This window comes from Leuciscus leuciscus (genome assembly GCF_965113295.1).
Source record: "Leuciscus leuciscus genome assembly, chromosome: 17".
NCBI classification, from domain to species: Eukaryota; Metazoa; Chordata; class Actinopteri; order Cypriniformes; family Leuciscidae; genus Leuciscus; species Leuciscus leuciscus.
This window is the reverse complement of record NC_138741.1, coordinates 29850640-29875056: the sequence shown is the minus strand read 5'-3', so window position 1 is coordinate 29875056 and position 24417 is coordinate 29850640. Positions and strand designations below refer to the sequence as shown.

At 36.7% G+C, this 24417-nt stretch overlaps 1 protein-coding gene across 1 annotated transcript in view; it reads left to right on the top strand.

The window, feature by feature from the left end:
• The window catches only part of LOC309479364 (kelch-like protein 29), a 199002-nt gene that overhangs the window by 103547 nt on the left and 71038 nt on the right, over positions 1-24417 (top strand). The window contains exon 8 of the mRNA XM_082143455.1: positions 10200-10459. Coding sequence (XP_081999581.1) covers positions 10200-10459 — 260 coding nt within the window. The remainder of the gene's footprint in view (positions 1-10199; positions 10460-24417) is intronic.

Sequence of the window (24417 nt, the reverse complement as noted above, 5' to 3'; positions counted from 1 at the left end):
TTAGAATTTGAATTTGATCTTAAGTACAAATTAAATAGATTAACATTCTAATAAATTCATGCTAAAAGTGTAGTTTATGTTTGTAGTTTTAATAAAAATGTCACTGAATGGCCTGTAAACATGTTGTCATGCAACGTATGACAAATCTACAGAAACATTAATTGATATTAAAAATCAGAGTCTGAAATGCCACCTATAAAGTTATATTTAATAATTTACAGATATGTATTTACAACATTTATTTATAACAAATTATATATATATATATATATATATATATATATATATATATATATATATATATATATATATATATATATATATAGTGGTGGTCAAAATTAATGGCACCCCTGGTAAATATGTTCAAAAATGGCTGTAAAAAATAAATCTGCATTATTTATCCTTTTGATCTTTCATTAAAAAAAAATACTTAATTGAAGTAAAAGAATTGAATGTGGCTGGTAAATCACATTATAAAATAAATAAATGCTTTTCTCCAAAACACGCTGGCCATAATTATTGGCTCCCTGTTATTTAATACTTTTTGCAACCTCCTTTTGCCAAGATAACAGATCTGAGTCTTCTCCTATACTGCCTGATGAGTTTGGAGAATAACTGACAAGAGATCAGAGATCATTCCTCCATACAGTATCTCTCCAGATCCTTCAGATTCACAAGTTCAGGTTGGTGCTTCTTCTGTTCAGTTCAGTTCAGTTCAGTTCAGTTCACCCCACTCATTTTCTATAGGGTTCAGTTTAGGGGACTGTGACGGTCATGGCAGAAGCTTCATTTTGTGCTCAGTTACCCATTTTTGTGTTGATTTTGATGTTTGTTTTGGACCATTGTCCTGATGGAAGATCCAACCACGGCCCATTATAAGATTTCTAGCAGAGGCAGACAGGTTTTGATTTTTGATCTGTTGGGATTTGCTGGAATCCATAATACCATGTATCTGAACAAGGACCTCCAGCAAAAAAATAGGCCCACAACATATAAGATCCAGCAGTTTATTTAACCGTAGGCATGGGGTACTTTTTATCCCTGTTTGCACCATCACATCTGGTGGGTTTGCTGCCAAAAAGCCCTTTTTTTGTTTCATCTGACCATAGAATCTGGTCCCTTTTGAAGTTCCAGTCATGTCTGACAACTGAATATGCTGGAGTTTATTTTTAGGAGGAGCGAGGAGGATTTTTCTTGAAACCCTCCCAAACAACATGTGGTTGTGTAAGGGTTGTTTGATATTTTTTTTTAGGCTTTCTGACCCCCAAGACTCAAGTAATCTCTGCAATTCTCCATCTGTGATCCTTGGAGAGTCTTTGGCCACTCAATCTTTCCTCCTCAACGTGCATTAAGACAATATAGACACACGTCCTCTTCCTGGCAGATCCGTAACATTGATTGGAACTACTTAAAGGGATACTTCAGGATTTAGCATTAAGCTTTGTATTAGTAGAAAACCTGTAGTATTTTCGAATTACCGTGCTTTCTACCCTCATATCCCCCTGAGATGAGAGATTTATGTATTTTTTGTCTGGAAAAAATCCTCCGATGATGCAAAAATCATCATTTTGCGTCATCGGAGGATTTTTTGGCCAGAGGCTAAAGACTACAGCCAGTAGGAGGGGCTGTCCTGCATGTTTTCAACCAGCCCATAGAGGGTGGGATCTCACTCACAGAATGTACACATAGTATCAGCCATCTTTCTTTGGAAGCTAAGCTAGCAGGCTCTTGTTCTGTGGAGAAAGCTGAGTAGTAGGAGAAAGCTGAGTATTAGGGGTTACCATCCTCTTTTTCCCGGACATGTCCGGCCGTCGAGATCGTCCAAAATGTCCGGGATTCGGCTTTTGCTTTCTGCAGTCGCCATTAATTGTTTACATGCACACCTTTTGTTTCAATCTAACTGAATTCATTCCAATTGGTGAATCTGAATGTAGTGTTTACATGAACGCTAAACAAGTGACCGGTTGATCTGCGTTTTAACTTTAACATTGCTAAGAAAATTTCCGCTCCTCCGTGAGAGATTGGAGACCGGTGCGTCTCAGTAATCACGCCACCGGCCTCGCGCCGTTCTCCCGCGGCCCTCAGCCTCGTCCTGCTCGCCACAGTAAACATAATGAATGGCGACTGTAGAACGCAAAAGCCGAATCCCGGACATTTTGGGCAATCTCGAAATCCCCGGCAAACTCGTCAGAGTCTCACTAGTAGCCTAGCCTTGTTTTTTTCAACTGCGCTCTCTAACCGGTAGGCGTGGCTTGGGAGTGGCCTCCTAGGGCAGCGAAGCAAGTGCATTCTGGGAGTTGTTGTCTTTCATCCACATAAGCAAAAAATACATTTTCTGGCTTTTCTCAGTCTAGAAAGCTCCAAATTCAAAAATAATTTCACGTTTCTTCTACATAAATGACCTATTTTAAATACACATTCATCTTTCCAGAGGTGAAGTATCCCTTTAATTATTGCCCTGATGGTCAAAATGGGGATTTTCAATTCTTTAGCTATTTTCTTACAGCCACTTTCTATTTTGTGATGCTCAACAATCTTTTGATGCACATCAGAACTATATTCTTTGGTTTTACTCATTGTGATGGATGATTAAAGAAATTTGGCCTTTGTGTATTCGTCATATTTAAACTCCTGTGAAACAAGAAGTCATAGCAAGACAATTTCATGTTCCTAGTCACCCTGGTGTGCTAAATAAAGGTAAATATTAATGGGAATATACTTCAGAGATATTTTACTCGTAAAAAATGCTAGGGGTGCCAATAATTGTGGCCTACGTGTTTTGGAGAAAAACAGTTATTTCATAATGTGATTTCCTCCCCACTTTCAATTATTTTACTTAAATGAAAGGTTCGATTTTTTATATATATAATTTGTATTACATTTTTCCAATGAACTGTTTATGTATTTGCTTATTTATGTATTTAAGAATAAAGAATAAATGTATTCCTGTATAAAGAATAAATAGCCATTATTAGTCAAAATGTATGATAATTATTGTACAAAGCAGAAATAGAACGATTTGAAAATAAATTCATGTTGTAAGTGTAGTTTATTTTTGTAAAATAAAATTAAAATTATTTATACAAATGTTCATGTATAACATAGTTGTTTACCATTAATTTATAATATGTATTTTACATTTATTATTTATGTTTTATATTTATTATTATTATGCGTATATAATATGTATTTATAAAATATTTATGTAAATATTTTTTTTTCATTTGGTTTTGGTTTTTCACTTTATTTATTTATTTATTTATTTATTTATTTATTTATTTATTTATTATGGCTGTGTAAAAGATAATAAATAGGCGTTTTTTTTTAGTCATTTGTGATTTTTAGGAGTGAATTTGGTTGTAGAATGTGGTTGTCGGGGGTCACGTGATGCAGCTGAGCTAGAAGGACGCGTTCCTTGATGCTCTCCGAGACTTTATTCTTTAAAACACTCTTAACCCTTCAAAAAAGAAAAACTACTCTTTTATTCTGATTTATCTGCCGCGTAATGGATCTGAGATCCAGAAATAAGCAAACTAACTCGACGAGTGTACATACTTCATCGTGCGAAAAAGAAGACCAGCAAGAAGCTAGCATCAGCAAGATGGCGCACGGACAAGCACAGCCTACCGGGGACAACGCTCTTATACTTCAAGAGATACGAAATGGGAACCTAGCCCTCTCCAATAAACTGGACGCCAAAACGGCAGAGATTAACGAATCCATATCGGGGTTAAAATCTATGCTTGATAGTCTGACATCCCGCGTCACTGAAGCGGAAGATCGCATCGGGGCAGCGGAGGATCATGTCACCGAGCTGGATTCGCGGGTGATCAAGTTGACAAAAGACAACGAATATTTGATGGAGAAAGTTGAGTCACTTGAGAACTACAGCAGACGCAACAATATCCGCGTTCTTAACGTGCGGGAAGGCTGTGAGGGGAGTGACCCGGTCACTTTTTTCGCTAATTGGCTTCCGACTGTATTGGGTCAAGAGCACTTTCCCGAGCCGCTAATAATAGAGCGAGCACATCGGACGCTCGCGCCAAGACCATCCGCGGAGGGAAGGCCGAGGGCTGTGTTGATACGCCTGCTGAAATACCAGGATCGGGAGAAGATACTCCGTACGGCAGCAAAATTATCCAGGGAAAGCAACGGTCCCATATTGTATGAGAACTCGCCGGTGATGTTTTTTCCTGATCTGAGTGCCAACTTGGTGAAGCGCCGAAAGGAATATGATCGGGTAAAGAAAGAGCTGAAGTCCAAAGGTATCCAGTTTGCTTTACTTTATCCTGCTACCCTGAGGGTAACGCTCTCAGATGGGAAAAAGAAAACATTTAAAACGCCAAGAGAAGCAGCAGCGTTTGTGAGAGAGAACACTTGAAAATTGAAGAGAAGAGTTAACAAGTGACCTGATGCATCTTCTTAATCTTAGCCATTGCGCAAACTGTAAGACACCACAATTTTCGACATTGTTCCATGTTCACCTACTTGAGTGGTTATCTTATTACAGTCAGTTCTATGTTAGAGTGTTTTATATAATATTCTATATTATATAGCGGAGAGCCCCTGGGGGGCAGAAGACCTTAGATTTAAGTTAAATTAGTTGTTCACGGATACAAGGCCTTTCTAGATGAAGGGAGGTGTGCCACACTTTTTGGAGATGGCACTAGGGGGTTCTATATGTTGTTTTTGGGGTAGTTTTCTTTTTTGTTTGGGTGCTCCATTTATTTGTTGCTTACAAGTTTACATATGCTCTGCTTATGGTAATATTATTGTGAGAGGTCGAATGAAGCTCATAAATAAGAAAGAACTTAGTGGATAGAGTATTGAAATTTGTCAGTTTTAATGTTAAAGGATTGAATGGGCCGATTAAAAGAAAAAGGGTTTTGGCATATCTTAAAAAGTTAAAAGTAGATTTAGTCTTCCTACAAGAAACTCACCTCACTGCGCAGGAACACAAAAAATTAAAGAGAGAATGGGTGGGGCAGGTAGTGTCATCTTCATTCAATTCAAGAGCCAGAGGGGTAGCCATCTTAATAAATAAAAATACACCTTTGGAAATACTTAATACTGATATTGACTCCTCAGGACGCTATGTTTTTGTTAATTGTAGAATATTCTCAGAACAATGGTCACTCCTAAATTTATATGCACCTAATTATGATGATGAATTGTTTATGCAAAATATGTTTCTAAAGGCTGCGGGGGGGCAACAAAATATACTTATAGGAGGGGACTTCAACTTTTGCTTAGATCCTATAATGGACAAATCAACAAAGACCATTTCAAATTCAAAGGCAGCCAAGACCACTCAAACATATATGAAAGATCTAAATTTAATAGACATTTGGAGGCGGATGCACCCTCAGACCCGGGATTATTCCTTTTATTCATGCCCTCATAAATCCCATACTAGAATCGATTTATTCCTATTATCCACCCAATTATTCCATAGAGTATTAGACTCTGAATATTTATCCAGAACGTTATCGGATCATTCGCCACTGACTTTGTCTATCTTGTTTCCAGATAAACCCAAAACACCATATAGGTGGCGCCTTAATCCCACTCTCCTACAAAGAACTGATTTTTGCACATTCATAAGAGACCAGATTAAGTTGTTTTGTGAAACAAACTGTGCTTCCTCCCCCGATAGCTTTATTTTATGGGATACACTGAAAGCCTATTTGAGAGGGCAAATAATCTCCTATACAAAAGGCCTGAAAAAGAAACACACAGAAGATATTGACAAATTAGGAAAAGAAATCTTATCCCTAGAAAAAGATTACCAAAGAAATGGTTCTTCTGACACATATCAATCCTTAGTTCAGAAAAAACTCCAATACAATACATTAGACACTTACAAAATTGAAAGAGCCATTTTAAGAACTAGACAGAGGTATTATGAATTAGGAGATAAAGCACATAAAATATTATCCTGGCAACTGAAGGCAGAGGAAAACACTAGAAGTATTAATGCTATTCAAACTGAAACAGGCTCTATCTCATATAGTCCAATAGAAATTAATGATACATTTAAACACTTTTATTCAAATTTGTACAAGTCAGAGTTGCCTGGAGATTTGACCCATATAGACAATTTTCTATCTAGAATCGAATTACAAAAAATTAGTGAAGAAGATAAAAAAAATTTGGACCTCCCCTTCACGCAGGCAGAAATTATAAAAGCCCTCAATTCACTTCAGTCTAATAAATCCCCAGGAGAGGATGGTTTCCCACCTGAATTCTATAAGGAATTTAAAGATTTACTCACCCCACTGATTATGGATGTAATTAACCTTTCATCTAAGACGCATAGGCTTCCCGAATCCTTCACGACCGCTATAATCACAGTTATATTAAAAAAAGATAAAGATCCACTAAAATGTGCCTCTTACAGGCCTATTTCATTACTGAATGCAGATTATAAATTGATCTCTAAAGTGCTAGCAAACAGGCTTAGCCTGGTATTACCAAAAATAATTAATTCCGATCAGAGCGGCTTCATCCAAAGACGACTATCTGCCAATAACTTAAGTCGATTTTTCAATATAATTCATTTAGCAAAATCAAGGCCGGACCACACAGTGGCTGTGGCGTTAGACGCTGAAAAAGCCTTTGATAGGCTGGAATGGCCCTTCTTATTTAAGGTGTTAACTCAATTTGGTTTTGGACATACATTTATTAACTGGGTGAGAACCCTATATTATAACCCCAAAGCAAAGATTACTACTAATGGACAAATTTCATCCCCATTTTCGTTACATAGATCCAGTAGACAGGGATGCCCGCTGTCTCCGAGTCTTTTTGCCTTAGCTATTGAACCTTTGGCGGAAGCAATTAGAAGGGATCCTGATATAAAGGGCTTCAAGGTTGGACAGATAACCCATAAAATTAATTTATTCGCTGATGATGTTCTTTTATATTTAACAGACCCTTCTCACTCTCTCACTCGATTGCAGGATTTATTAGACACCTATAGTACTGTTTCAGGATACAAAGTAAACTATGATAAAAGTGAAATAATCCCCTTAACAACATTTAATTATCATGCGTATCAAGGTGCATCCGCATTCAAATGGGCCCCAACTGGAATAAAATATCTCGGTATAGTTGTGGATAATAACTTAAAAAATCTTTATAGATTGAATTATTGTCCACTACTTAAAAAAATTGAGGAAGATCTACGCAGATGGATTAGTCTCCCCATCACTTTGATCGGGAGAATTAATTGCATTAAAATGAACATTCTACCAAGATTGCAGTATCTTTTTCAATCATTGCCTATTCCATTACCCCAAAACTTTTTCAAAACTCTTAATAAAAATGTAAGACAGTTCATTTGGAACAACAAGGTACCAAGGATATCTTTGGAGAAATTAACATGGGACTATCAGTCAGGGGGACTACAATTACCCAATTTTAGAAAGTATTATTTTGCTGCCCAAATGAGATTTCTTTGGTCTATGTCTGAGAAAGACACAATTCCATCCTGGGTTTATATTGCATTTCACTCCTTGAAAGATAACTCCTTCAGCGAATTTGTGTACAAATACAACTACCGAAATTTATCAAGAAAAACTGATAATCCAATTCTGCTACACCTTATTAAACTTTGGTATGATGTACATAAGACCATCGGCAAGGAGATAAGACTGTCACCAAAATCACCTTTAAAACAAAACGAACTTATCCCGATGACTGTAAATAACAAGATCCTGAAGGCATGGCATCACAGTGGAATTCACACATTGGAGGATTGTTATGAGGATGGACTTTTCATGTCCTTTGAACAATTGAGGAGGAAATATAACCTGTCCAGCAATACTTTCTTTTGTTACCTTCAATTGCGATCCTTTTTGAGGAGCACTTTGAACGACAGCATGACTTTGCCCAAGCTCACGGAAATGGAGAAATTGATGCAAGAAAGTGGACCATGTAAGCTTATTTCTAAAGTGTACTCTTTGCTGATATCTGAATGTCCTAAACCTGATTTGTATAGGTCTAAAGGAAAGTGGGAATCAGACTTAAATACCACAATTGAAGACCAACTTTGGTCAGAGTTGTGTAAAGACAGTTTATCTGCCACTATTAATGCACGGTATAGACTTATCCACTATAATTTCCTCCATCAGCTGTATTTAACTCCGGAGAAGATTCATAAGTTCAAGCCTGAGCTATCTGATGCATGCTTCCGCTGTACAATAGAGGTGGGCTCCTTCCTACACTGTACTTGGTTGTGTGTAAAAGTGCGAGACTTCTGGATTGACTTTTGTAGTGTCTTGACTAAGATTACACAAATTTCATTACCGGTTGACCCAGAGTTTTGTTTGCTGGGGAACTTCAGGAAAATTGATAAAATATTAAACAGGTTTCAGAAACATTTTCTGGAGATAGCTCTGGCAGTGGCTAGAAAATGCATTGCTGTCTCATGGAAGTCTGATTCCCCTATATCTATAACTAAGTGGTATTTAGAAATGAATAGATGTGTGCCTTTAGAAAAAATTACATATAGCCTTAGAAAGCGATACAATACCTTTATTAAAATCTGGCAACCCTATCTAGATTATGTGGATAATGTGATATTAGATTGTGACTGACTTCGAAGAAATTGTTACATTATATGAATATTGGAGCACCCTTTTGGGGAGGGGGAGGGGTGGGTTTTTTTTTTTTTTTTTTTTTTTTTTTTTTTTGTGTAAACTGAAAAACTGAAAATAAAGTATTCCAAAAAAAGAATGTGGTTGTCACTCTTGTAAATAGTTAGAGCTTTGAGTAACTAGTGGCGAAGTGACTTTTTTTTCAGTATATTTGACGGCACTAAACTGAATTGAGTAATCAAAATGCTTTTTAACACTCATGAATTATGCCCTTTTTAGATTTGTGTTGATAAGGCAGGTGCGAGGAATGTGAATAATGAGTTTAGCTCGGAATCAAAAAGTAAATGTCGGCAGCTTTGACAGCTCTGGTTTGTACTTCTCTTCCCATGAACCCCTGGGATCTGGAGCTTATTAATCTATCAGCACCTCAACGGCTATGAAATGACATTCTCTCCTGGTGGGAGTTGCTGGAGTGCTCCATCTACTTCAGTATACAAAAAAGTTATAGAAGAAAAATCGAAATGTGCAAGACTGACTTTAAAACTTCTTGTTAGCGTGACTGTTTCAGATAAGCAACATGACAGTTGAATTCGTATGAAAAGTGAACGCTCGCCAAGGAAGATTCATCTTGTGGGCAGTCAAGGTTTCATGAGCTGGAAAGAGTTCTGAGTTCTTATAATCATGATGGTGCATTGAAGTATTTGGTGATAGAAATCAAAGCCATTAATGGTTTTATAACCTTGTGTGCTTTCATTACACATAACTGTGTTTTAAGTGCTACGACAAGACGTGTGGTTTCTTTACGCCTTTATCCAGAGCTCTTCATATATGCTTGATTTAACGCAGCAAGAATAATGCTCTCACCTGCAATTTCACCCAATTAAAGCCAACAGTTATTTACCGTTGTAGATAATGCAGCCTTTATAAAATCTTGCAAATAATTTATGCAGTTTAATTAATTGTAATAGTGATTACAGCAATAATATAAAATAATGATAGATTTAAGTTAAATGCACACAGCATCACTAAACTCTTGTAAATTGTTATTAGTCAAAATTATTGTACAAAATTAAAATAGAATGCTGTAATTTATATTTGTAATTTTTTTATAAGAATGCCTCTTTTAAGTGTGAATTACTCATAAACATTCAACATATGGCATATTTACAGAAACATTACTTGATGTTAAAAATTAGTGTTTTATCAAATTTACAATCAATGCATCACATAATGGAAATCAAATTAATAATATACAGGTTTAAGCCAAAACTGCTGTTTTAGTTGTGTATTATGAAGAATGAGCAGGTTTAATAGTGGTTTTGTTGACCTTTCATGCTGTAAAAAAGGTCTGTGTCTGTCTGGGCTAGTCCCCGGTGAGCCTCCGGTCCAATCGATTCCCATGCTTAGGTGTTTATCCCACTAGCTGCTTGCAATATTATATTCGCAGCAACACACTTGGATAAATGTAATCTTCCAAACACCTCTCACTGTTAATGCGTTCAGGGTTTGTTTCCTTGCTCATGCGTGTGTGTGTGTGTGTGTGTGTGTGTGTGTGTGTGTGTGTGTGTGTGTGTGTGTGTGTGTGTGTTCCTCTCACAGAGAAACAGCTGACGGCCAGTAACTGTCTGGGAGTGTTGGCCATGGCCGAGGCAATGCAGTGCACTGAGCTCCACAACATGGCAAAGGCCTTCGCCCTGCAGAACTTCCCCGATGTGGCCGGTCAAGATGAAATCCTGAACATTTCCAAAGAAGACCTGGTTAGTTACATGTCCAACGACAGCCTGAACACAAAAGCTGAGGAGCTGGTCTATGAGACGGTCATCAAATGGATTAAAAAGGATCCCAGCAGCAGAGTCCAGGTAAGAAACCAGAGCTGGCTCATGTCTACATCTACCCTGGTTAGTGATGTAAATCAGGCTGTTTTCATTGGTGGTCATGTACTGCATAAATACGCTAGAGCTGCTTGGTATTGATCCTGGAGATCTGTTTTCCTGCATAATGTCCCACGATAGAGAAGTTTTTCATCAAATGTGGTACATAGGAATTTGGTACCACCCAATTTAACTAATATAGTTTTACCACAGTCAGTCTTCCATGTTTTAGTTGTTCTCTGTGTGTTCAGAGTATTTCAGACATCCTATAGTGGATAAGCACAATACTGCAAAAGTTTGGGGTCAGTGTGTGTATATGTAAGCATTAAATTGATCGAAAGTGACAGTAAAAACATTGATAATGTCACAATAGAATTCTATTTCAAATAAATGCTGTTCTTTTGAAATTTCTATTCATCAAACAATCCTGAAAAACAATTTATCACGGTTTTGAAAAAAAATATTAATCAACATTGATTGCCATTTTCAACATTGATAGTAATAAGAAATGTTTCTTGATCCCCAAATTATCAACCAGTATATATTATATAAATGGCAAGCAGAATGGGAAGAATGTAAAAGGGCCCTATTTTAACGATCTGAAACGCTAGTATCAAACACGAAACGCAAGTAACTTTGTGGGCGGATCTCGGGTGCTGTTGCTATTATACCGGCGGGATAAATTACTCTTGCGCCTGACGCAAATCTAAAATGGGTTGGTCTGAAGTAGCTTCATTACTCATAGGTGTGGTTTGGGCGTAATGTGAAATAAACCAATCAGAGCATCATCTCACATTCCCTTTAAGAGCAGGCACACTTGTTCCATGGCGGGTTGCTATTATAACGGCGGATTTGCCAGGCGCACGCCAGGAGTGGTTCACAGCTGAGGAGACCGACGTTCTCGTCAGCGCCGTAAAAGACAGAGAAGTGGCATTGTATGGGGATGGGAGAAACCCACCCAAATAAGCTTAGGTTAAGGCGTATAATAATTTTGGTAAATGTGTAAGCTAGATTTATGCCTATTTTTTCACATCTTCATGGACACAACAATAATTTCCCTCATGTGGAATATTTTTCCTTATAATTATGTATGGTTTGCAAAAATGTCAACTGCTACGTCTGTGTGTAGATGAGAGAAGCAAATTGTATGCGCGTTGTGCACAGGCTACATTATGGCCAAGCATGCGCCCTTAAAATAGCATCTGAACGTGCCACTGAAAATGCGCCACTGACTTTAGACTAGGTTTTTCCTGGTCTGTGGCGGAATGGCTTTCTGGAACTGCAAAATAGCATGTTTGCGCCGGAACACGCCTCCTCTTTTCACTGAAACGCCCCCGGGAGCGCAAGTTCATTCCCTAATTTACCGACGTGCGTCTCTGGAGGGAAAAGTCTGCTTTGCGTCGGGTGCAAAATAGGAATGATACATGCGACGGTGTACAAAGTCAATTGCGCTGGGTGCAAGATAGGGCCCATAATCTCATAGTAACAAATAATAAGTTATTTGAGATAAATCCTGTGGTTAGAGAAATTTGCATCTACACTTTTAAATCCAGATATGACCAAGTTGGGTTGGGTATACAAGATGTTGTATAGGCCATACTAGACTGACTCATGGGCCTTTATGATTTCTGAAGAATCATGTGACACTGAAGATTGGAGTAATGATGCTGAAAATTTAGCTTTGATCACAGGAATAAATTACATTTTAAAACAGTTTCAAGTGGAAAACAGATATTTTAAATTGTAATATTTCACAATATTTCATTTTTACTGTATTTTTGATCAAATAAATACAGAACTGATGAGCATAAGAGACCTCTTTAAAAAAAAAATCTTTAAAAAACTTTTGAACAGTAGTTTGAAGAGTAGTTTGAATTGGCTGATTCATCTGTTTGATTACATTTGAACCTAAATGTACAGGAATGTTGATATCAAAGATTGAGCAGCCCTCAAATATGTGTTTAACCAGCTCTCAGTCCCAGAATAAGAGAATGAAATGTAAACCAATGCCTCATCTGAATTTGTGCTGAAGGAATACTTCATCCTTGGTGTTTAAGTTGGAGCTTGTGTTTGGATGGAAGCCAGAGGAGTTTCAGAGCAGGTCTGATCCTGCCGGATTCGGAAAGTGACGAAAAGCTGAAAAGGAGCCAAAACATCACGTTCTTTGTTGCCTGTTTGACAGAATTGCAAGATTAAATCACTGGTGTGCGTAGAAAGTAATCAATTTCTGGAAATGTGCTATCCTTATTGAGAAATGGTCTTTTATTTTCTTACTTTGAGGTGCAGTAGACTTTACTGATTTTCATATCTGTGTGAGCGTTCAGACACGGTCTGAAAAGAGTCCCAGTAATACGGAAATGAAACATTCATGATGTCGTGCTCATGCTGAGCGTTTGAGGAGATTATATTCTTGAAAACGTGCTGTTATGTCCTTACATTAAATATACTAAAAGCCACTTGATTACATGCTGTTCTGTAGCAGAAAAGAGAGGAACTGACTGAACGGGAAGCGTGTCATCCCACTCCGGCTGGACATCAGAGCTTCAGGCCAAGATGTCATTCTTCCTTACAAAAGTTTAATGTTTACTGTTTAGACCAATAATCACAAAGGACCTGTTTCAAGACTACCTTGGCTCCTTTCCAAAAACCTAGTGAGCTTTTTTAGGGATGAAGTGTGTTTCTGCACTGAAAAATAAATAAATTCTGACAGGGTATTTTTGACTTGTTTTCCAGTACAAATATCTGTACATTCTTAAATTCAGATATATTTACTTGATATGAAGTCTTCATCAAAATGATCACACACCTGGAGCAGTGGGTCCCCCACCTACATTTCCTGCCGGTACTGAGACTTGAACCTGCGACCTTCGGGTTTCAAGTCCGACTCCCAGTAGGCCACGACTTTTTTTTTGCAGTGTGGCATGAAGGCTGTGGCAAAAATAACCATAATTAATTCAATATCGAAAGTATTGCTAAAAAAGTTCAGTCATCTAAATAAATGTAAAGAGTTTTAAGTAATTGTTGTATGTTCTATGTATATTTGTGCGTATTAGAGTATAATTGCAACAGCTCACTATGTTTTGGAACAGAGCCCATGCCTGAAGGTCTACAAGTTTCATAAATGGCAGGTTTTCTCCAGTATAATAACTTGTAACTTGTTTCCGTGGGCTAAGAGACATGCACGTTACGTAAGCGTACTGCTAAAGGGTTTATTTTAAGTTTCTAAACAGTCAGCAGTAGTTAAAAACATGTGCTATGCTAATTAAGATTAGCATTGGTTGCATTATTTAAATGTCACCAGATGAAGCTGTCCTTTAGAAGTTAATGTCAAACTTGAATGGAAATGCGTATGAATGTGCAGTGTTCGGAGAGCTATTTTGACACTAGCTTGTCAAGCTAAAAGATACTAATACATAAAAATACATAAATTGCAGTCAAGATACTCAAGTTAACTTTTTTCGGGCAAGCTACGGTACAAACTTAGAACAAAAAGTACTTTTAAGGACACTGAAGGAGATAGAAAATAAAAATATCGATGTGTATATGCTGTATATAAAGAATGAATGAATATATATATTTCTCGGCTGGATAAAGCAAACCAGCTTCTCGCATATAAAGTTTTGATGGATGTGAATTTTTATCAAGGTAAAGCCGAATGCAGTGACATACAGGAGTCATACAGTATGCAGGCCTGAGTCCGTTATTATTGATGCACAAACCATGTATGTTTGTTCTCGACGCACTGATCGCACATATTGTATTTATGACACATTTCAGTACATTCACATTGTTTCCACACACATTCAGGATAACGTTTTTATCTGGCATGTGTATGTATGTTGCTGTGATTAGTATTTCTGACTGGATTTGTGTACTATTGTAGCCTTAAGTTATAATGCAGTCAGCTCCAGGCGGTTGGTTTAGTTTTAGGCGGTTGGTTTATTTATTTTTATTTATTTGTATTTTTTTGCCATTTCCATGTGGTCTTCTTCAGAATCGCAACTTTACATGTCTAAAACTTAAACAAGCTCTACAAGCTCATTTCTGTTGCACTGTATACATACTGTACACTGAATTCAGATTTTTTTTTTGTTTTTTTTTTTTTGTGCATAAATGTATTAATTATATGGACTCCTTATATAATTTGGTTATGAGGTGTCCTTTTGGAGTTTCCAAGTGTCCATTTTTGGACAATTAACTAATTTTAGCTTGATAAAATACCTAAATTTAGCTTGATAAAAGTGTGCAGAAAATCCATTTTTGAGAGAATCTTCTTTAAATCTGATAAGTTTACTTTGCTGGTTATAGGAAATTATGAAAAAAATAAACACGTTAAACAAGATAAATGATGTATGCTTAATTTCACAGTAATTATGCAATTAATCTCTCTCTCTCTCTCTCTCTCTCTCTCTCTCTCTCTCTCTCTCTCTCTCTCTCTCTCTCTCTCTCTCTCTCTCTCTCTCTCTCTCTCTCTCTCTCTCTCTGCTCTATATAAATATACACACACACACACACTCATAAATATTAGGGCTGTCAATAGATACACATTTTTAATCATGATTAATCATATCCTTTTGCATTAAAGAAAAATTATAAATACATACATACAGTTGTAACCGAAATGATTCATCCCCCATGGCAAATCAGGTTTATTGGCAAAATGTACAGGCTTTCAGCTGTTTGCAATGAACAAATCAAACAAAGTAATTGAAATAGCTCAACACAACACATTTGAAGTGGTTCCCCCAAATTTTACTGAAATTCCGCAGTCTCAAAATTATTCCACCCCCTGAATAGAATCCCTCACAACAGCACAAATCTGCAAAACAGGTGTTGTCTCAAGCTAACTAATCAATGGGCTTCATGAGTTGCACCAGGTGTGCTTTAGCTAGAACACATGAAATATCTGAATGTCTAGGCTTGTTGAGTGTCACGTTTGACTGCATGTTAGAAATATGGCAAAGAATGGTCAAAAAAGTTAAGAGAAGATATCATCGCCCTTCACAAACAAGGAACAGGATACAAAAAAGATAGCGAAGGCACTAAATGTTCCTTGAGACACCATTAGAAGCATAGTCAGCAAGTTCAAAGTTAAAGGAACAGTAGTTACACTACTGTACCTGGACGTGGCAGAAAAAGGAAGCTATCAACGGCTGCAATCAAATTTCTGAGAAGGCAGGTTCAGAAAAACCCTTGAGTGACTGCAAAAGACCTGCAGCAAGACTTGGTGGCAACAGGCACTGAGGTTTCAGCTGCACAGTAAGGCGCGTACTAAACGCATGTGGTTTCCATGCCTGAACTCCAAGACGTACACCACTACTGACCCAAAAGCACCAAATATACAGAGCGACCGCAAAAACGGAAGTTCAAAGACAATATTCTAAAGATGGCGGTGCCCTCGTTTCTCTGGCGCATAAGGTCTATAGGGTGGTTGTGTACACACACTGCCAACATACATTTATGTTAAAACACCCTGTAAAAGTTAATTTAGCATAATAGGTGCCCTTTAAGTTAAGTCAATAATAAGTCATTAAAAGTTGTATTTTCAGTTGAATTTGGGGTAACCACTTGAAACATTTGTTGTTTTGAGCTATTTCAATTACTTTGCAAACAGCTGAAAGTCTGTACATTTTGCCGATAAACCTGATTTGCAATGGGAGTTGAATGATTTTGATTGTGTATGTATAATTTATATATATATATTTATTATATATATAGTTTTTCTTTTTTTTTTTCTCATACATTTTTCATTAATTTTTATTTAGTCAATTTAAATGGACTGTTAGATGATTTAACATGAGTTTAAGATAGTTTTTATTTGTTTGTTTGTTTGCAGCCAATACTTATTCATTGCAGCAGTATAATATTAGGCTAATCCAAACACAGAAGATACTCCACAACAGGCTGACTACACTCCATCTGCATCTGCCTATTAAATAAATTTGCTTTTGGAATCTCCGAGCCATGTTGAGCACACTGTTTGGAGTGCGTTAAACTGGATCAGATGGCATGAGAAGGAAACAGCAGAGATTGATGCAGTGACCTTATGTTTATTTGGCCCTGCACTGCCTCCATTGAGAAGGAGCTGGATAGGAAAGCAAACTGAGTTCAGGCTGAAATGAGTTCCTCTACTTCACGCTGTTCCCCAGGAGTTTAGCCTATGAAATCACAAATCCAGCATGGCACTGAAGCAGAACAGGGGAAAAAAGCATTTCTTTATTTACAGTCTCTCTCTCTCTCTCTCTCTCTCTCTCTCTCTCTCTCTCTCTCTCTCTCTCTCTCTCTCTCTCTCTCTCTCTCTCTCTCTCTCTCTCTCTCTCTCTCTCTTCTCTTTCTCTCTCTTCTCTTTTCTTTTATTCTGCGTATTCTCCCCAGTTTAACAGACAAGTATATAAATCACACTCTGTAACTTTATGGGCTTTTCTTCTGTGACTCGTTTGGCTGGTCTAAATATGGAAATATTGTGCCACTGAATGCTGTTGGATTATAATGTAAGTGGATGGAAAATGAAAATTGTTTTATGCTCTTAACGCTTGATAATTTTTAAACATCCTCTGAGTGTTGGAGAAGATACCGTATCTGAACACAATCAAAACAATTGTTTTTTTAAGAATATTGGCTTCTGTTTCCCACAGCTAATTGTTCTTTTATAAGCATCTTTGTTCTTTTTATGCCATAATTAACTTCTTTTAGCAGGTTCACATAATTCAGCATTGGTTTGAAATACGCAGTCTGGAATTGAATCAGCCTAAAAGAGCTGGCCTAATGAATATCCAGACAAAACATCTTTTTGTATAAATTGAGAATCTGTAAAATTATCCTACAGCCTTGACATCATGTTTTAAGTGATAAGATGCACCGTTTTCACCATAAAACAGGTGAAAAATTCTATACGTTAGACATTAACAAACCATTTTATGTAAGGACGTTTTTGCTCTTTATGTCAGACTGTTTTTAAGTGGTGATATAAAGGTGTTTTTGTTGTGGTTTGAGGTCACTCTGAGCTCTATCGGGTCAGTTGTTTTAATGATGGTCTCTCAGGTCTCAGGTGTTCTCCAGCGTTGTCTCAGTAGATTGGCTCACAGCAGGACATCTGTCTCAGTCTTTCATCTCACAGCACTCAGCACACAGAGAGCTGGTGAACTTTGATGCTGTGTTGATCTCCCTCTGATTTTGATTGTCAGCTTTACTGAGGTTGAACCCAGTGTTGAACTATTCGCTATGGATTAGATGGTGTGTGTCTTGTGCTAAAGGCTGTTCTCTTGCACCATGTATGCAAACGTTTCCTAGTTTAAAACAACATCCTCATTATAAACAAAGCATTTATTTAATCAAGCTCCAAAAACAGCTCATTTTGATATTATAGGGTCTGTGGTGACACATGGGCAAATACATTTGCATGTGACTGACTCCAGAGCAACATTTTTATGAATAGTTATACATCATCGCACCGTAGCCCCGCCCACCGGATGTGAGCGTTGCAGTCGCATCAAAAGCAAATAGAACCTATAATAATCACTATCGCTGTCTACACTGGATACTGTATATAGATGTGTTTTCAGTTTCTAAGTAAAAGACTATGGACCCTATCATACACCCAGGGCAATGCGGCGGCAAGTGCGAAGCAAGTGTTTTTTCTAGTTTCAGCCCTACAAAGTTATCATTTTCATGTCCTGCGCCACGTTGTTTAAATAGCAAATGCATTTGCACCCATTTGTGCGCCCATGGGTGTGCTAGTCTGAAAATGAGGTGTGTTCAGGCGCATTGATGGCGGGTTGCTATTTTGATGCAACTGAAATAGACTGTGCCATTGACCAACAAAAACCTGGTCTAAAGTCAATGGCACAGTATTATTATTTTTGTTGTTGTTATTTAAAGGACACATTAGTGATATGCGCCTATAGGCGGGTCCACAACGGCATACATGCATTTATTTATTAATATATATATATTTTTATTTATCTTAGGAGTGAATGTGCACCAAAAATATATGTAAAATATAATTGCTTATTCTTTTTCCTTTTGATTGTTGAGTGAAATATGATTTTTTTGACAGTTTCTGTGACATTCATCCAGCAGGCAATCGTTTAAGATTCAGAACAGGGTTTCAAAATTGCAGGTAAAAAGACATTGATTTTGTTTTGTACATTTGCTGGATGGAAGTTCTAGAATTAAGTCATGAAAGCTAGAAGACAAGCCCTGCTTTTTAAGATTTATTATAATACTTTAATTAAAATAATACATGGACGTTTAAATAGTACCTTCATTAAATTTAATGCAAGTTTTTTTTAGGCTGTGCTTGCAGCTCTGAGAAGTTTTTTTCGTTCCTTATTGCACAGTAATTTCTCCTCTTCTTAGTTCTTTTTAGCAGCAGAACGCCTACAGTACATCCTACCAGAAAAGACAACTTCCTCACCCAAACAAACCGATGCTGTAGGTGAAAATGAATGAGTAGATGTTTTTTTTTTATTTTTTTTTTTATTTATTTTTATGTGCTGAAGGATTAACTTTAATTGTTCAGTTAATGTGTCATGGATGTTAACAAGACAGATTACAGCAAAACCAATTCAATGCGCATTTAAATATAAAGAAAGATTTTCCTGGTGCTTAGAAATGGGAAAAAGGTAATTGTTCAGCAGTGGTCACTATTCCCCAGGAGGTCAAGACAAGCAGTTAAAGGTTTTGATTTAATTGACCCATTTGGGATGGATGGGTATGAATATGTATAACCTGCCAGTTTTTTCCACAATTTTGGTCATTTTCCAAGTCCGGTTCTGCTAAACCTTTTGACTAAACTCTTAAAAATGTATATGCTTGTGCTGAAAGTTCTGATATTCTTTAATCCGTTTGAACGAAAATGGAAAATTATGTTTACTAAATTATGCAAACTAAAATGGGCTACATGCCCAATTGCTGCCACTTTCGAGAGAAGACCATTCTTATATATGTATATAAAGTAGCATACACAGACCAGCCTCTAGTCATGTGCCTATCACTGAAAACTGAGACTTGCAGCTTTTGATCACTGGATTAACAGAAATCATATGACTTTTAAGAAGTGTTTTCTCAACATTGCAACATAGCATATCTAATTGGCTCCTGACGACACAGTCATTATTATTTGAATTATCACTCAGTGAGACATTTAACCTTGTATTACTGTCTTTGGAGGGCTTTTGTCTTTCAAGCACATTAAATGCACAAAGTCACGTCATTCAAGATATACATGCAATGCAGGAATTACCCAACTTTTTTGACAGATGAACCTGTTTAACCTAATATATTTACTTAAAGTCCCTCTGAGATTTTAACTTAATTTAACTTAATTAATAAAATTGTCAATGATAATAATAAATAAATACATTTAAGTTCACGGTTCTCTGACATCAATTAATGGTCACATGCCATGTAAGTAAACAAAAGAAATGCTTTGTAAAAATCTTTTTTTAGTATTTTTTTTTTATATTGAATGTTTTTATTTTAAAATTCTTTATTTTAATTTTACATTTTTATGATTCAATTACTTAACAGCTTTTAATTGAACTCACAACCCCTTGCAGTTCCATCATGAACCCTGACGTAATGTAATATTTAATTCAGTAAGTGCATTTGTGCATTTAATGCATTTAAGTGAGTGTTGTTGAAAGAAAAAAAAAAAATTTTTTTTTTTTTTTTCTCTTTGCATTTTTATATCAATATGATTAAATATTCATTTGAATAATAAATGATCCACTATTTATTTCTACAAGCATTTCCATAAGAAAAGGGTTTCACAGACCTTCAGAAATATCCTTTGGTCAAACTCAAGCAAATCTTTTTCTTTTTTATTTTATTTTATTTTATTTTATTTTATTTTATTTTATTTTATTTTATTTTATTTTATTTATTTTATTTATTTTATTTATTTTATTTATTTTATTTATTTTATTTATTTTATTTATTTTATTTATTTTATTTATTTTATTTATTTTTTAATTTTTTAATTTAATTTTTTTTTTAAATTTTTTTATTTATTTTTTTATTTTTTTATTTATTTATATTTATTTTTTTTTATTTTATTTTTTTTTAATTATTTTTTTTTATTTTTTTATTTTTTTATTTATTTATTTATTCATTATTGCACATATTTAAACACATTTTTGCCTCTTTTGAGAGAAGACACTCCAAAGGACATACATAGTCATAACAGAAATAGTTATAAAAGTTTAATATTTATAATGTAAAATAATATATTATATATTATATTGGGGATGAGGATTGTTCTGTTCTAGTAGGAAGGATCCGACACCGACACGTCATGTGTTTATGAACCGTTGGCGTCTGTATCCGGCAGCTCTCGCTCTCCTCTGGCCTCTGTGCTGACTCTAGTTTACGCTGAAATGCAATTGCTGAGTATTGCGATGGAGGCTGTTTTCCCAGGTCATTTTTCAAAGTGAGCCGCAGACTCCTGCTTTATCTCAACACACAGGCATCATTAGAGACACAACGCTGTCCGGCTGTAGTGCCGCTGACTGTTGTGCTGTTCCAGGATACACATCTTTCTATATAATCCATAGAGAGAAAAGTGTTTCTTGGACATGCTTAATCTGTCTTCTTTTCAGCACAGCGACGCTCCCCATCCATCAAACCGCTCTCACACTGGCTGAGCATCAGTCTGCCGTCCCGTCAAAGGAATGTGCTCTCTGTCTCCCCTCCTGTTATCTAATATATTTTTAATGCATGGCTGTCTTTGTGTGTATGTAGCTCTCTCTCTTTCTCTCTCTCTTTTCTCATTTCTCTTTTTTTGCATTTCTTTATCAAACGGATGCGCCTTCAAGCATAGAAACACAAGAAGAAAATCTCCCTGAATTTTCACTTTCTGTTAGCATCTGTACACAGATTCGCTCAGAGAGCCGCTCAACTTTTTGATTTATGGCTCTGATAGAACAATTTGATATTTACAAGCAGCAAAATAAACATCTCAAATTTGATTCCAGCATGTTATGTCTTGCCTTGGAAATCGCTGTTTATTATATGTCTCGAGGAAAATGTAAAGAGCACAGCAAGCATGTCTGGCCATGAAATGAAATATTACAGTGATTATTTTAATGTCAGGACGGCATCTTTTTGGCGGGTGGTGGTGTGTTTTTTGTTTTGTTGTTGTTGGTGGTGGTGGTGTTTATTGTCTTTCCCCTGATCTAGTGGAAACTAGATGAAAACTAGTGGACTTTTGACTTTCAGCACATTGTAATGTCTGGACTTCTCCTTCTGAGACACACTGATGCGTAAAATGACCAATTCCCAAGTTAGTATCTGAAATTACCTGAATATAAACCTGGAATATTAGAGACCAGTAACTGGTTTGACCAATAATTATTTTATTTAATTTTATTTTGAACAGTTTGTGATCTCAGCAGTTTGTGTTATCAGTCAGCCATGCAATAAAATAAAATACTGCATTGCATTTTCATTTATTGCATTGCATTGCATTTGTTTTGCGGTCTAAGATGTATTTTTTCAGATTATATTTTTTAATTGGGCCTTTTATGTCTAATGGGCGGCTCAGTGTCTCAGTTTGTAGCACTGTTGCCTCCCAGCAAGAACGTCTCTGGTTCGAGTCTCGGCTGAGCCAGGAGTCCTTTTTGTGTGGAGTCTGCATGTTCTCTCTGTGTCTGTATGTTTCCTCGGGTTTCCCCCACTATCCAAAAACATGCAGTATGGGTGATTGAAGACGCTAAATTGTCTGTAGGTGTGAATGCGTGTGTGTAATTGGGGGTTAAACGGATCGTAGATAGTACGTGATCTGTACAGACCAGGCTCCGCGGTTCGGCACGCATGTGATTTGTGGATTAAATGCAAGTTTAACCACCATAAAGTTTATGATTTGCCCAAGTTTTAAATGCCACACACTTGCGCTTGAGAATGAATGGCTGTACAAAATTTAGTTTTTATACAAACCATACATTACATCAGAAAGTTTGTTTACCTGTGGTCACTATTGTTTCCTGTAAAACTAACAGTGGTGAAAATTGCTACTAAGTAGGAACTTTCAATGATTCGATTCCTTGAATCTCGCAAACTTCGATTACATGAATCTCGCAAACTGATCGCAGAATGCAGCGATTGACTAACCAGTGTATTCCAGTAAACAATTGAGTATTCCAGACAGATTGTTTCTTAATATATTTTAGAGAACAGATATTCTTTTTAGGTCTTTTGGGGATCTGTCTTTTCTTCAGAAAAAGAAAAAAAAAGACAATGAAGTCGCTTCCTCCTGTAAATGAGAATATATGTCAAAAGTATTGAATCAGAAACTTGTGGCTGACAGATGCTGGAAACTGAGTTTTTACTTGTTAGAGATCAATAGCAATTTGATGAGTATCAAACACAGCGCTCCGAAGTTCTGGCGTCTGTTCTGTTGCGTTCAAATTTACAAATGCAGCTGTTATGTGAGGACGCTTTTACAGAAGTTTGTGCATCAGTAGAGTGTCACATCATTGTGTCAGGATTGACAGATGCCTCATGATGCAAGCGAGGATACATACAGATTGTGATGTTTCATAGCAGCTCGGTTTTTGTCTTGACACCTCTAAAATACCGTCCAAGCCTTAGAATGAATCATCCATCTGTTAAGTGCCCTTTTTTTTTTTAACGAACTGAATCCAGGTGCATGGTATTTCCAGAGGTTTGATTGGTCTAGAAGTGATGCAATAGTTTTACACAACAACACCATATTATTTATTTGTTTAAGCTAAGAATGAATCCACCCATCTGTTAACTGCCCTTTGTTTTCAGCAAAATGCATTTGCATGCACAGAATTTCCAGAGGTTTAATTGGTCTAGTAGTGATGCAACAGTTTTGCACAACAAAACCACATTTCCCATGCGCAAATGAAGCATGAAGCACATCTAATGTGGATCATTTGCTCTTCATTTTGTTGTAACTTGCCGTTGCACTGGTTGCTGTTCGCATCAAATTCAAGGCACTGATGTTTGCCTACACAACAACCACTGGCTCTTCACCCCTATATTTTAACTCATTACTCCAGACTTACGTGCTCTCCAGAAGCTTGTGTTCTGCAAGTGAACGGCTTCTCATGGTGCCATCCCAAAGAGGCACAAAATCACTTTCATGGACCTTTACCCTGACTGCTTCAAGGTGGTGGAAATACCTGGGAACGATCACGCTCGGATTCGGACCGCAGCAAACGAGCCCATTGTGAAAGCCCCCTAACACTTACTATTCTATGTATCTATTTACCGATCAAAGCACTCAAGGCTAATTAGGTGCTAAGAGTTCTGCACTCTAAGGCATTGTCCACACGGAGACGCATTTAGCTGTATACGTAAACACTGTGTATCGTCCAGACGGATCTGGCATTTTGGGAGCCTGAAACCGCTATTTTTTTAAACCAGGTCCCAGAGTGGATAAATCTGAAAACGACACCCTTGCGTTTTCGTATGTACAGCCAATCCGTATATTTATATCATCACGTGTCAGCCCTAGTTAGACAATGCTACGTCACATAACAGCAACAACAACTGCGGACTACATGCTTGTGTTTGTGCTGCAGAAGCTACTGAGCCTCTTTTATTTATTTCTTATTATTTACTCGAATGCATTTTTATTTTTTATTTTTATTTATATTTTTTTTCTTATGCTATGATGCTTGTCTGTTGTCTGATTAAGACATTTCATATTTTGTACCAGGCCATTTATATTTGTTTATATTGTTCAATAAAGTTATTGGTAAAAAAAAGAAAAAAAGAAGAAGCTACTGAGCCTATTATGATTTATATAGACCTTATTCACTGCAGCGCCATCTTTGATTTTTAATGGGAATGAAAGCGAGGCTGTGAGGGGCAGACATGCATCTCTTCAATGGGCTGTACTGTTATTTAGTGTGTTTTTGGATTATTCTGTTCATGAAACACTGGAAAAATATCTTTCCAAGAAATTTCAGTTG